General features: G+C 40.5%; 1 protein-coding gene across 11 annotated transcripts in view; it reads left to right on the top strand.

Annotated features, from left to right (window-relative positions):
* Positions 1 to 14,711, top strand: part of BACH2 (BTB domain and CNC homolog 2) — a 361,249-nt gene that overhangs the window by 318,439 nt on the left and 28,099 nt on the right. For all 11 annotated transcript variants that reach the window (XM_081296113.1, XM_081296108.1, XM_081296111.1 and 8 more), the window contains one exon: positions 12,529 to 14,127. In XM_081296113.1, the coding sequence (XP_081152239.1) occupies positions 12,529 to 14,127 (1,599 nt within the window). The remainder of the gene's footprint in view (positions 1 to 12,528; positions 14,128 to 14,711) is intronic.

Here is a 14,711-nt window from a genome sequence, read left to right as displayed (position 1 = left end):
TGATGTTGAGCATCCTTTCATTTTCTTGTTGGCTCTTTGTATATCTTCAAAGAATGTCTATTCAAGCCTTTTGCCTGTTTTAAAATTGAATTATTGATTTTTGGTGTTGTTGTGTTTGAGTTTTTTGTTGTTGTTTTTGAGTTTTGTAAATTAATTTACAAATATTTTCTCCCATTCCATAGTTGCCTTTTCACTTCGTTAATTGTGTCCTTTGGTTGTCACAAGGTTTTAAGTTTGGTGCACTCCCATGGTTTCCTGTGCTTTCTGTGTCATATCTAAGAAGTCATTACCAAGCCCAGTGTTCTAAAGGTTTTTACCTATATTCCTTCTAGGAGTTTTATAGTTTTGAGTTTAAGACATTGTGAAAGTGCTTTCTTCCTTTTAAACAAGAAAAAATAGGCCTTTACAGAGAAAGACAATTCAGAAAGTCTAATGCTCAAAACAAAGTTTAGATGAGGACCCTTCTTCAACAAAGGAGAGTAATTGCTCTATCAGTTCTGGGTTCAGTTAAATTTTTTGTTTTAAATAGTAGGAAAACAAGAACTATGAGAAACTTTATGGAACCACAAAAGCAGTGTCAAGAAAACTTGGGCCCCAAATGAGTAGAGACTTTTCAAAGAAGGCCCCAGACAAGGCCAATGAACTTGTGTTTTCTTTGGAGGTAAGAAGATGAGGAAATCCCCAGCAGCTCTTGGAAGCGGACTGTAGTGTTAAGGATGGCAAAGAGCCCAGAGTTAGATTCTCTGTTGTGTGTAAAAGAGAATGACCATTAGACCAAAAAGCAAGAAGAACTTGGAGAAGGGAACAAAAACCCTAGATAGATGTAGTCAAAATCAAATGGTTTAGAGGACAATAGGAGAGCAGAAGGACTCCTCACTGGTTAAATTTCCAAGATGAGAATTTTGGCCTAAATGAAAAACCTTAAGAAGGCTTTAATGAGGGGTTGAACTTCACATCATTGGGCAACTTCAAAATCATTTTGTATTTTCTGGTTGAAGATCAAGTGGTTGATGGTTGGTTCAAAATGACTAGAGGTGTCAAGGGGGTGAAAGTAGAACTTGACTCAAGGACATTTTGGTCTAGGAAGATCATTGGCATCCTGACTAGGGAGAGGATCATGTAAAATGGAAATTAGGTAATTTTTTTCTAACGCTTCTTTTTAAAAATAGTTTTCATCTGGCAGCAGTTTTCAAATGAAACTATAAACCTTGATGCAGGTTTTACTACTTTGTTATCAGTGAGTGGGATGCTTTTCACTTTCATTTCACACTGTAAAAATGTAAAAAGTTACTACTATTTTATGTCTATTTTGGGATCTACACTTATAGTGAAATTGGATTTTTAAAAATTATTCCATGAACTTCATTACATAATCATCAGGAGGGAGATTTTCTATTTTCATTGTATACTATTAGAGTAAAAATGAATATATCATATGATTTTTGCCTGTCACTTACCTTGGAAATATAACCATCCATGCCTGAACAAAAAAAAAAAATAATGAAGGCCACACTTAGAGGAGGCAAGGTGAGAGGGTAAGGCCACCCAGTTGAAATGAAGGATTCACAGGCCCAACTTATCACCAGTTCTCAGAAAAGCCAAAAATGCACGTTTGCTTCCCCAACTCTGTTCTTACCAACCTGAAACAAAGAAATACAGAGGGGCAGTTTTAGCTGTAATGTAGCCCTGTGATAATTCTGAGCCAGTTGACACAGATAGAGGACACATCATGTTCCCTGTAGACATGAGCTATTCAGACTGCCTTTCTAATCTGGAACAAAGCTTTGATGCCATGTAGCTTCCTATCAGAAAGGCATTTCTCCTTTGATAACTTTCCGATTCTAAAGAATGATGCTAGGCAGAGCCTGCTAATTTATTGAATCTCCATGTGATCAAAGGGCTTCCTAGTATTTGCAGAATTTTACCAAGTAAGAAAGGAACATAGCAGCCATCCTTATTTGTCATGAGAAATCTAAGGACTGGAATCTGAATCATGAAAATGGTAGAACGAAGTTTAAGATCCGTCTTTCTTCTTACGCAGATCCCTTTGAATAGAAGCATATGAAATTGAATATCTTAGACAGTGTTAGGAAATTTGGTGGTTTTCCATATGAAATCATTTTTCTTCTCTGGTTCATTCACTTCAGAGAAGTAGCAACAGGTAGGAGAAAAATGTGAGAATTGAACTCTATGGTCATCAGACTTTAGTGATGTCACATGACTTTAGGTAAATCCCTTCACCTTTCCAGGCCTTGGCTTTCTTATCTGTAAAATGGTTGATTAAATCAGGGAGATAGATACCATGCCAGGTGTTTCAAAGAGAGGGGATATGAAACAGGGAGTTGGTTACACAGGTGTTGTAAGACTGAAAGATCAGAAAAGAGAAGGACAGTTAACCCAATGGTTGATTACTGGAGGAAGCATCTAATACTCCTAGGGCTGGAGGAGATAAAGGGACATGTGAGCATGGAGGAGGGCTGATGCTACAGGAATTCACTGTGGAAGAGATGGCTACTTCCAGAACACTCCAGCAGGGAGCTGGGGATACACCCATTCCCAGGTAAGGAAAGAAAAAGAGAACAACAAGCAGAAGGAGCCATAGCTTCTCATTCTTGCACCCTATAATCTCCCACCAGTGTTCTTTATTGGCAGACTCCAATAATAAGTCAACCAGCGTAGGAAAATGAATTCATAAAAAAAACAGCATTACAGAGGAGAATATAAGAAGAGTCGGCATGAGACTGAGAGACAATAGTAAATAATGAGCACATGAGTTTATAGTTTCAAACTAAAATTAAATTAAGTGACAGAGGTCATAGGAATTGGTCAGAGCCAATAGATTTTCCTATCCTGTGTTTAATAAAGTAGTGCTATGGAAACAGATGGAACCAAAGACAGAGCTTTGGGTCTGATCTAAACAGTTTCTGAATTTTTTTATTAAAGGTTTTTTCTAATTTTAAAAAAAAGTTTACATTAAGTCATGATTTAGGAAGAACTGCAGGATGTACACTTCTCTAAACCATTGTAACGGGAGAAATGATCACAAAAACATGGGTCCTCCCTCAGAGTTCCTGGGGGTTGGTTTCAGGGAGTCTGGGTCTGTGGACTGACTACCCTGGGAACATGACTGTCTATCACAGAGACTCAAGTCAGGTCTGTATTCAGTGAAGCTACATGATTTTCTTTCTTATTTCAATCAAAAAGTACCTTGGTGGGCTGACCATGATTTTCAGTGAAAGATGGCCAAGGTCCTGTCAGTAACCCCTGACCTATACTGCTGATGCCAGTAGCCATGCTATCTAATCTTTGATTTTAACTCAGAGTTCCACTGTTGGACCTCTGCCCTGGGATGCCATTATCCCCCATCCCCAAAATCAGAGAGCCCATTCCAACTACAGGAGAAGGTAGCCTTTGTATGTGTTTTGGCAGGGCTGGTTGCACAGCATACAACATGTGCAGTTGCACAGGTCTCCATGCTCAGAAGGTCTGCACACTTGGTTTCTGTCATGAAATTCTTAATAATCTCTGAACAAACGCTCCATGTTTTTATCTTGCACTGGGCCCAGCAAATCATTTAGGCTGTTTTGGTGTTGGGGTAAAGGAAGGCAATTGTGAGTAAGAATGCCAGGAAAGGCCTCATGTATTTTAAAAGTGGAATTTGAAGGGATTGGGGATGTAGCTCAGTTGGGAGAGTGCTTGCCTTGCATGTACATGGCCCTAGGTTCAATCCCCAGCACCCGCTCCCCTCCCTCCAAAAAAAGTAGAATTCGAGGAAATGCCTGAAGGAAAGAACAGAGTGAGCCATGCTCTTGTTTTACTTATTCTGATGAACTTTGACTCAGTCCTCAACACTCAAGTGCAAATGTCACCTCCTCTAGGTTGCCTCACATGGATGTCCTTAGCAGTTACTGCCTCACTTCTGTAGCAAATTCCTCTATGACATGCTTAGATGATATTGTAAAATTTATCAAATATGCATCCCTCTGGCCAACGTATTAGCTCTTTGGAGAAAAAGTTGATACAATTGGCCCTCATTATCCTTGAGTTTAACATTAGCAGATTCAACCAAACCACAGAAGAAAAATATTGAGAGAAAATTTTGCATGTATGCCAAACATGTACTGACATTTTTCTTGTCATTACCCTTTAAACAATGCAGAACAATTATTGATGTAGCATTTGCATTGTATTAGATATTATAAGTAATCCAGAGATGATTTAAAGTGCACAGGAGGATATGCATAGGTTAGGTGCGAATACTACATCATTTTATATAAGGGACTTGAGTGTCCATGGATTTTGGTATCTATGGTGTATCCTAGAATGACTCCTCTGAGAATGCCAAGGGACAGCTGTATTTTATTTGTAATAACAGCAATAATAGTTGTTACTCTATGCCAAATTCAATTCCAAAGTTTTTATTACAAGGAAGGCACTATTAGTATCCCTCTCTTAAAAGTGGAGAAACCAAAGCACAGAAAGGTTAAGTAACCAGCCCGAGTTACACAACTCACAGATAAAAGGGTTGTGACTTAAAGCCAGAAAAGCCAATTCCCCCAAACTTCACGTAATGACAGTGAGTATCTAGCATGTGGTTGGAGAATTAATGAATGGATAAATGAAAAATAGAAAAAGACTAAATGATCAGATAGAGATTTTCAGGGACAGATTCACAAATAGGAAAGAGACTTCAGCTACAGACCTAAACTAAAGCCTGCAAGGAGAGAAAAAAACAATTTATGCTTCAAGCCATATCCACTAGCACAGATAATGATTTCCTTAAGCAAGTATGTATATATGTGTGTGTGTAAAGTGTTGATATATATAAACCAATTTGGATGTTTATTTATATTTTATATTGTTGCTTTAGGAATGGAAAACAATTTGTTCTATCTTTGTCTAAAATTAATACTAACATGACCAGAAACTTTGTTGAAATAGTGAGATTAATTAATCTAATAAATTCACCCTAAATGTGGTGATATACTTGCATAGCATGCTGCTTTGAGGAGAAATATGTGATAATGTGACTATTAATTGTAGATAATTAAGATTAAAAGTGATGCTTCCTCACTAAATAAATCTTCATCCTGCAGAGTGGGATACAGTGCAGGTGTGTGGGGGGCAGGCAGAGTTCTCACTATTGTTGTTCTCTTTATTCAAGTAGTGCTTTGCTGTGCAGATACATCCTGGAGGGATAGTCAGTAGCCACAAACTTTTAAGAAACCCACAAGCATGGCTTTGTTACTTTCATTTTCCCAACTTCTGCAGTGTGTAAGAGATACAGCTTCTTCAGGAAAGTGCATATGGTCTTCCTGAAGGCCCAAGATTCCATATTTTGTAAGGCTGTAATTAGGGGGTCCTGACAAGTGTGCCACCCCTCTCCTAGGGAACAGTCCCCAGATCTTCCAGTTCATCTGATCAACATTCTACAGATGAGTTCCATGCTACAGCCACATGTATGTACTGCCAAAATCAATCATATGGTTTAAGTGGAGAATGTTATCCACATCTCATAAAAATTTTAAGATCCTATTTTCTATACCCAAAGGCCAACTGCCTGGTCTCTGTAAAAGTCCTGCAATGAAATTGTTAGAAGTTTCCATCATAAGCTCTGTCCAGTCACAAATGGGCATTTCACAAGAGAGTGAGCTCCTAGTCCTGCAAATACCACCCAAAAGTGTTCCACACCCACTGAGTGTTCATCAGCCCATCTTCCTTTCATGATACCCAGAAATGATAAATTAGAGCCCACAGGAATAGAAGGTGGAGGGCCATAGTTTACATGGATCATATCTTTAACATTATCAGTGTGTTGACTCACATCATAGCCCACAAGTTTGATAGCCTGGCCTTATTTCTTTCAGGATTGACACCTGAAAGTCAATGTCACTTTGCTTATACATGGCAACTGCTGACTAGGAAGCAGTCAGAGAGCTGGGTATAGTGGCACATGCCTGTAATTCCAGTGACTCAGGAGGCTGAGGAAGGAGAATCTCAAGTTCAAAGCTTGCCTCAGCAATTTAGCAAGGCCCTAAGCAACTTAGTGAGACCCTGTCTCAAAATAAAAAATAAAAAGGGCTGGGATGTTGCTCAGTGGTTAAGTGCCCCCTGAGTTCAATCCCTGGTTCCAAAAAGGGAGCAAAAAGGGTGTTATTTCCTGACCTTTCCCAGCTCTCAGCCCCACATAGACCACTCTATTTTATTTCCTATGTGTTCTCCAGTCTCACCTGTAGCACAGTGTGCATTGTACATTCTGGGACCAGGAAATAAAATATTTATGCGTGATGAATAAGAACTCTTCAAAATGATCCATCCAAAACATTTCATTCAGAATGCAAGACTATTATCCCAGGTTGCACTAATATTGTACTTTGCACTTATCATAGCTTTAGACCATTCCTAACCAGTGGATTTTAGCCTAGATATGTCTTCTTTCCTTAGAGCAGTGGGATGTACTCCATCAACATCAGTGTAATAGAACTGGTTTGCTATTTCTAGCCACTTCTTTCTACTTTAGCTTTCTGATCATTACTTTTTTAAAAAATACCATTTTTATGGGTCATTTTATGGTTCTCCACCTCCCACCCTTTCTTGTTCTTTCCATTATCAGACTCTTATTTGTTAAGAAAAAAAAGTAAATAATGCAGACTTGTGGACTCAGTTTCATGAACACACAGCTTCACACTGGTTCCTGGATATTTGCTTTTTAAGTACTGTGAGTGGATTTAAGTGATTCCTAATAATGAACAGTGTATTCTTCTTACCATGAAGGCTAAACCAATATTTAGACAGCTTCTACCTGTTTTAATACTGGCCAACATGTGTGATGGGCACTTGCTTTCTGTTGGAACTATTAACATTGCCTGAAATTCACCGGACATGGAGTCCTAGGAAAAATCTCAGGGTCAGAGCATAAAGAACCCATTGTATCAAAGCAACCCTGACCCAAAGACATAGATGGGGGAGAAACTACACTCCAGGTGTGCAGTTGCTAGTGTTCAAGGGACCCCACAGACCTCCCCAGTCTCCTCCTCTCTTGAACTTCTCTGGATTTCTTGGTTGACAGTCATACAATCTTGTGATGGCCCTTCCCTGGTTGTCCTACTTGCATTGTTACTCAGTAATTATCTTTTTATTGTTTGTACCTCTTCTACAAAACTAAATCATAGATCTCTTGAGCCTGACCAACTCCCCACCAACTTCTTCTATAACCTTGTATGTGTTCCTTCACTTCCCTGCCTCTCAGTTCCCTTAGGTATAAAACAGAGGCCATGGTGGCTGCCTTGAAGGCACAGCTAGGCACCAGGAGATGCTTGGCTAAAGGTAATTGGTACACACCAGACAAAGCCCTGCACCTAGAAGGTGAACAGAATTTTGTAGAACTGAGTGTGACAACCCAGAATTTAAACTACTGTAGAAGAAAAGCTAGTTATGGCCTCTTGAAATTTCATGGTAAGGACAGCATTTCCTCTGCCCTTAGGCTTGAGTGACAGTTGACAAACCAGTCTCTTTTTTTAATTTATTGTTTTTTAAATTAACATGTTAAATGGTATATATTTAGCATGTATGACATAATGTTTTGAAGTGTATATATACACTGTGGAATGGATGAATCTAGCTAACTAAAAAATGCATTACCTCACATAATTACCATTTTGTGGTGAGAACACATCCATTCTCTTAACATTTTTCAGGAATACAACATGTGCTTCTTGGCATGCACCAGGCCCTTGTCCAATCCCCAGCACCACCAATAAAAAAAGAAAGAATACAGTCTATAACTAGTCACCATGCTGTACACAGTCTCTTAAATTTATTCTTCTTCCTAACTGTAATTATGTATCCTATGACCAACATCTCCCCAATCCCGCCTATCCCCTAACCACCCGAGTCCCATTTTGCTTTTATGAAATCAACATTTTTAGACTCCACGTTTAAGTGAAATCATGCACACTTGTCTTTCTGTGCCAGCTTGTATCACTTGACATAATGTCCTCCAGGTTTATCTCTGTTGTTACAGGTCACAGAATTCCCTTCCTTTTATGGATGAATAATATTCCATTGTGTGTATGTACTGCATTTTCTTAATCTATTCATCTGTTGATAGACACACTCCATACTTTGGGTATTGTGAATAATACTGTAATAAACAGAAGAGTGCAGATATCTCTTCGACATTCTCATTTTACTTCCTTCAGATGTATACCCAATAGTGAGATGTTTATATAGTAGTTCTATTTTTAGTTTTTGAAGACCCTCCATACTGTTTTTATAATGACTGTCCTGAATTACATTCCCACCAACAGTATATAAAGGTTTTCCTTGTCCACAGTCTCACCAGCACTTATTAACTTTTCCTTTTGATAATAGTATTTCTACCAAGAATAAGGTGATATCTCATTGTGATTTCAATTTTTCTTTCCCAGTTGCTTAATAATGTTGAACTTTTTTTTAATAAAGCTTTTGGGCATTTGTATGTCTATTTTTATTTTTGGGGGGGAAATTTCCATTTGGGTCTTTTGCCCATTGTTAATTGGGTTGTTTTCTTGCTATAGAGTTGTTTGAGTTCCTTATATATTTTGGATATTAACTCCTTATTGAATATATAGTTGGTAAATATTTTTCCAGTTCCATAGATGGTCTCTTCACTCTGGTGATTGTTTCCTTTGCTGTGCAGAAGCTTCTTGTTTTGATGTAATTGTATTTGTCTATTTTTGCTTTTATTACCTCATATCCAGAAATATGAGGCAACATATTTGAAGACATGTCTGAAGAATTATAGCCCAATGTCATTAAAACTTTTCCCCATGCTTTCTTCTACTAATTTCATAGTTTTGGGTCTTATATTTGATTTTTGTATTTGTCCATTTCAGCTTGACTTTTGTATTTGGTTTGAGATAAGGTGTACTTTCATCCTACATGTGGATGTTCAGTTTTCCCAACACCATTTAGTGAAGAGGTCATTTTCCCCCACTGTTGTTTTTAACACTTTTGTCAAAAGTCATCTATCTATAAATGCATAGATTTATTTATGGGCCCTCTATTCTGTCCCACTGGTCTGTATTTCTATTTATGCAAGTACATGCTATTTTGATTACTACAGCTTTATATAGTACATTTGAAGTCAGATAGTATAATGCCTCCTACTGTGTTCTTTTTGCTGTAGATTTCTTTGGCTATTTCAGTATCTTTTGTGATTTCATACAGTTTTGGTTTTTTGTTGTTGTTGTTGTTGTTGTTGTTTACAGACAGGGTCTTTCTGTGTCACCAGGCTGACCTCAACCTTTGGGTTCAAGTTATTCTCCTGCTCAGCCTCCCAAGTAGCTGACGCTATAGGCACACAGAACCATGCCTGCTTCTCCATACATATTCCAATATTTTTTTTCTAGTTCTCTAAATAATGTCATTGATATTTGAATATGGAATGCATTTAATCTGTAGATCACTTTGGATAGAATGGACATTATAACAATATTAATTTTTCTATTCCATGAATTCAGGATATCCTTTGATTTATTTTGTCCACAATTTCTTTCATTATTTTTTTATAGTTTTCATTGTAGAGATTTTTATCCTTGGTTAAATTTATTCATAAGTATTTTTGTAATTATTGTGAATAAGATTTTTTTACTTCTTTTTCAGATAATTCACTATTTGTGTATAGAAACACTGCTTATTTTTATATACTGATTTTGTATTCCACAACATAACTAAACTTGTTCATCTGTTTAATTTTTTGTTTTCTAAATATAAGATGTCATCTATGAATAGGAACAATTTCACTTCTACCCTTCTTGCCTTTTATTTATTTATTTTACCTAATTGTTCTGGCAATGACGGGCAGCATCCTTGTATTCTTCCAAACCAATTTATTCATGACTCTTTAATGATCATATTATTATCATTTTAAATTCAGTGACCTGAGGAGTGTCATCAATTTGCAATGTAAGGATTTTGCTCATTGGTATCCTCAGTCCAATCCACGCATTCAAGCATCAGCTCTACCCTGTGTGGAAAAGCTTTCTACCAGAGCTTCTTGCAGCCATGTGGCAGGTGGCTTCTTTGTTAGTTTTCTTGAAAAGAGGCCCCAACCCCTCCCCCAATGGGGGATAGTTTTAAGATTTACTGAGCCCAACAACATAAAAATAAATAAAAAGCAGTGATGAGGGCGGGTATATGAGAAGGACCAGATGAAAAGTATAAATAGCATTAAGATCAATTTCCCACATTTCCCATATAGAGAGCACATTTGCCAGAGCTTAAGATGTGTATTATCACTCAGCAACTGGCAAATGCCTAAGAGTGTAGTGGAAGAGGCTTACTTCTGGGGGAGTCAATTCTGCCTTGATTCTGCTGTTGCTCTCTATAGTGGAGCTGTTGCAGTGAAAGAAATTGGCTGTGCAGCAGTCTTATCTCCTTCTTTAGTAACCTATATATACACACTTGCTTGAGGTATTACATATACCCTTTTAAAGTTTCTGAGAGAAATACACATAAAACAGATACAGTAGGTACTACATTTGCTGAATCTATTACCATATCAGTTTAATAGGACTCAAAAATGTAGGTCAGATGAGCTGCACTTTACTACTGGTACTATGGGACAAGACAAAGAAGGACTCTCACCTGCCTTTGATTGGTTGACTGGTTTGGTTAATTGGTATACATGATGCTTTGCTCCAAAACTAACTTGGGACAACACCCACCCACCAGACTGTGTTGTCACCTTCTGTAGTTATGTTGGGTGCACAGTTAGACTTATTCAGTAACATGCAAGCTTTTACCAAACACGTATCATGTTAGAGACTCTGGTTAGGTTAGATGCAGTGTTAGAGAAATGAAGGAGCTTACCATCATATGATAAAAACAGATATAAGTACCAGTAAAGGGAAACAGCACTGATTACCCATGTAGAACTATAGTGTGGGTCTGCAGACATGGATTTTTGTTTGCTTGTTTTTAACCAAATATCTTGGGACTTATTATCTGACAGAGAATTTTTTTAAGTTTGGAATTTTATTTAAGTACTTCCAAAATATTAAGATTTAAAATCCCATTCAGTTATGGATCTAAAAAATTTCCCTTACTGGAAGGAATGCAGTGATATAGGATTGATGCTCCCTGGAGAATCCTGCACACGTCCTCACTCCAACCACAGGAGGTGGGAAGATGGTGCCATTCATTCTCTCTAAAAGAACTGAAGAGGGCTCCCAGAGGAGGCAATGTCCAAGTTGAATTTTGAAAAATGGATACAGGTCCTTGCAACAGTTTGTTTCTGTATGCTACAGTGAGTTTAATTCATACAGAAGTCAGATCCAAAGCTTACCAGTCTGTCTTTCTCTGCATTCATTCCCCCAGCTGAAATTTTTGATCACTGCTACTAAACCTTACAGCAAGAGCCCAAGATTGCTGTTTTCATTTTATTTGTACACATGATTTGTAGACCTGCCTCTCCTACTTAGAGGATCAGCAGTGCTTGCAGGAACCTAGAGGATGTGTAGTGTCACAGACAAGGGTAAGATCACCTAACCTGAACACCAGAAACTTTAATTCATTCCATCTGAAAGAACAGTGAACGTTAGGCAACATATTTTTAATTGTATAAGTCATTGTGTGTGCAGATGTGAGTATACCAGCTGTATATAAGTACCACATTTTCAATCTGTGTAAAATATAATGGATAAGGCAGCAAATGACAGTAGGCTTAGCCCCTGATGATTTACAAGGCAAGAAGGCAGCTGCCTGGTGAAGCTGCTGCTAATAATTAGGGAAGGCATAGCCTGTGTCCTGTGCCACTCAGCAGCTCCAACCATTGAAATGACAGCCAGTTTGCTTAGCTCTCTAACCCCCATTCTTTGTGGGCCAGGAGTTAATTTCTTGTTGAGAACATTGCTTTTGATTGTCATCATCTCCGCTATCATTATAACATCAGGTGTGACATGATGATTGAAAATCCCAAGTAGAAACCATGATGGATGAGCAAGATAGGAGTTGTTTTTAATGTTTCTTTTAACATTGTTAGTGAGGGAAAAACTATTTTTGAAACCCCATGGACTGAGTTTTTAACAGGGCCCTGTTGCCAGTTCTGTGGTTGACAAGAAAATGATAATGCTTTCTTTGGCTCGAGTGAGCTGCAAGAAGTGTCACAGCACTCCCTCCTTGTGGAGAACAGCTCTCAACAGGACTGATTGGGAGGGAAATTAATAGGCTTCCCATTGTTCCATGCATTTTTGCCAGGATATTTCATTAGTGTAAACACTGAACCCGTTGTCATCTTGTTCAGCCACTTGACCCTGGTGATTTTCAATTCTGCTTGTGCCGTGATGAAGTACAGCAGTGGCATGCACGAGACAGGCACTAATTATTGGAAGCAGAATCATTGCTGACCCAGTACGAGATTAACTGCTCCTTTGCAGTCTTTATTGTGGGATATTAGCAGTGTCTGGTTATCTTGCTTCAGTTGAGGGATTCAGGACAATAGCAGTGCTGATGATAATGTTGGCAATTTCCCTGTTTGTTTTGCAGGTCACTGCCAGGGGCTTTGGGCCGCTGTTACAGTTTGCCTACACTGCCAAGCTGTTACTCAGCAGAGAAAACATCCGCGAGGTCATCCGCTGTGCTGAGTTCCTGCGCATGCACAACCTGGAGGACTCCTGCTTCAGCTTCCTGCAGACCCAGCTCCTGAACAGCGAGGATGGCCTGTTTGTGTGCCGAAAGGACACCGCGTGCCAGCGCCCACACGAGGACCATGAGAACTCCGCGGGAGAGGAGGAGGAAGAGGAGGAGGAGACGATGGATTCAGAGACAGCCAAGATGGCTTGCCCCAGGGACCAGATGCTTCCAGGCCCCATCAACTTTGAGGCCACTGCCATCCCAGTAGCAGAGAAAGAAGAGGCCTTGCTACCTGAGTCCGACGTGCCCACGGACACCAAGGGGAGCTCAGAAAAGGATGCACTGACCCAGTACCCTAGATACAAGAAATACCAGCTTGCATGTACCAAGAATGTCTATAATGCATCATCACACAGTACCTCAGGTTTCGCAAGCACATTCAGTGAAGAAAACCCTGGCAACAGCCTCAAGCCAGGGCTTGCCATGGGGCCGATCAAAAGTGAGCCACCCAGCGAAGAGAACGAGGAAGAGAGCATCACGCTCTGCCTGTCCGGAGATGAGTCTGACATCAAGGACAGAGTGGGGGATGTCGAGATGGACCGCAAACAGCCCAGCCCTGCCCTCGCCCCCGCCCCCACCACCCCCACCGGAGCCACCTGCCTGGAGAGATCCAGGAGCGTGTCCTCGCCTTCCTGTTTAAGGTCTCTATTCAGTATAACAAAAGGTGTGGAGTTGTCTGGCCTACCCAGTACATCTCAGCAGCACTTTGCCAGGGGTTCAGCGTGCCCTTTTGACAAGGGGATCACTCAGGGTGACCTTAAAACTGACTACACCCCTTTCACAGGGAATTATGGACAGCCCCAAGTGGGCCAGAAGGATGTGTCCAACTTCACGCTGGGGTCGCCCCTCAGGGGGCCTGGGTTGGAGGCTCTCTGTAAACAGGAGGGAGAGCTGGACCGGAGGAGTGTGATCTTCTCCTCGAGCGTTTGTGACCAAGTGAGCACTTCGGTGCATTCGTATTCTGGGGTGAGCAATTTAGACAAAGACCTCTCCGAGCCGGTGCCAAAGGGTCTGTGGGTGGGAGCTGGCCAGTCCCTCCCCAGCTCACAGGCCTACTCCCACAGCGGGCTGATGGCTGACCACTTGCCAGGAAGGATGCGGCCCAACACCAGCTGCCCGGTGCCAATCAAAGTCTGCCCTCGCTCACCCCCTCTGGAGACCAGGACCAGGACTTCCAGCTCCTGCTCCTCCTATTCCTACGCAGAGGATGGGAGTGGGGGCTCACCCTGCAGCCTCCCTCTCTGCGAGTTCTCCTCCTCACCCTGTTCCCAGGGAGCCAGATTCCTTGCGACGGAACATCAGGAGCAGGGCCTGATGGGAGATGGAATGTACAACCAAGTCCGACCCCAAATTAAATGTGAGCAGTCTTACGGAACCAACTCCAGCGATGAATCTGGATCATTCTCAGAAGCAGACAGTGAGTCGTGTCCTGTGCAGGACAGGGGCCAGGAGGTAGGGAACCCACATAAATTCAAGCATGTGACCTACTTTCTCCGTCCTTTGGACTTTTCCCTGCCCTCACCACCACTCCCTGATTGTTCTTATTTGCCAAGGCTAAAGGTGATAGTAAAGGGACTTCCCCCAATCCATGGAGGCAGGATACCCTAAGGTGACTCCAAATTAACCACTTTTGCTTTAAAAGGAACTAAATATTTGCTCTATATTTCAGTACTCAATGAGCAGAAGTAGCTGCTTAGTGAAAAGAGTAAGTCTAATGCATGAAAGTGCATTCAGGTACTTTGGATCCTCCCCACCCCTCCTCCTCCCTTTCTCCTCTGTCCTCCAACTGCTTTGAAAGGATACTGTATGTATCACCCTCATTCTTGCTCTTCACTCCCTTCAGTATGAAGGGAAACGTAGATTCTTTTTCAGAATTGATTGATTGAAACTAGATAGATCAACACAAAACAAGTGTTCTCCCAGTACCTTGTACGTTTTCCTTGTCAACAGAAGACCCCCAGGGTCATCCTGTGTCCATCTCAGTGTAGGTGATGGAATGTTGGCCATCCATTCTGGTCCCAGGGTCACTGCACAAG

The sequence above is a fragment of the Spermophilus citellus genome, assembly GCF_964194105.1.
Source record: "Spermophilus citellus genome assembly, chromosome: 5".
NCBI lineage: Eukaryota > Metazoa > Chordata > Mammalia > Rodentia > Sciuridae > Spermophilus > Spermophilus citellus.
This window is presented reverse-complemented; position numbering and strand designations above follow the sequence as displayed.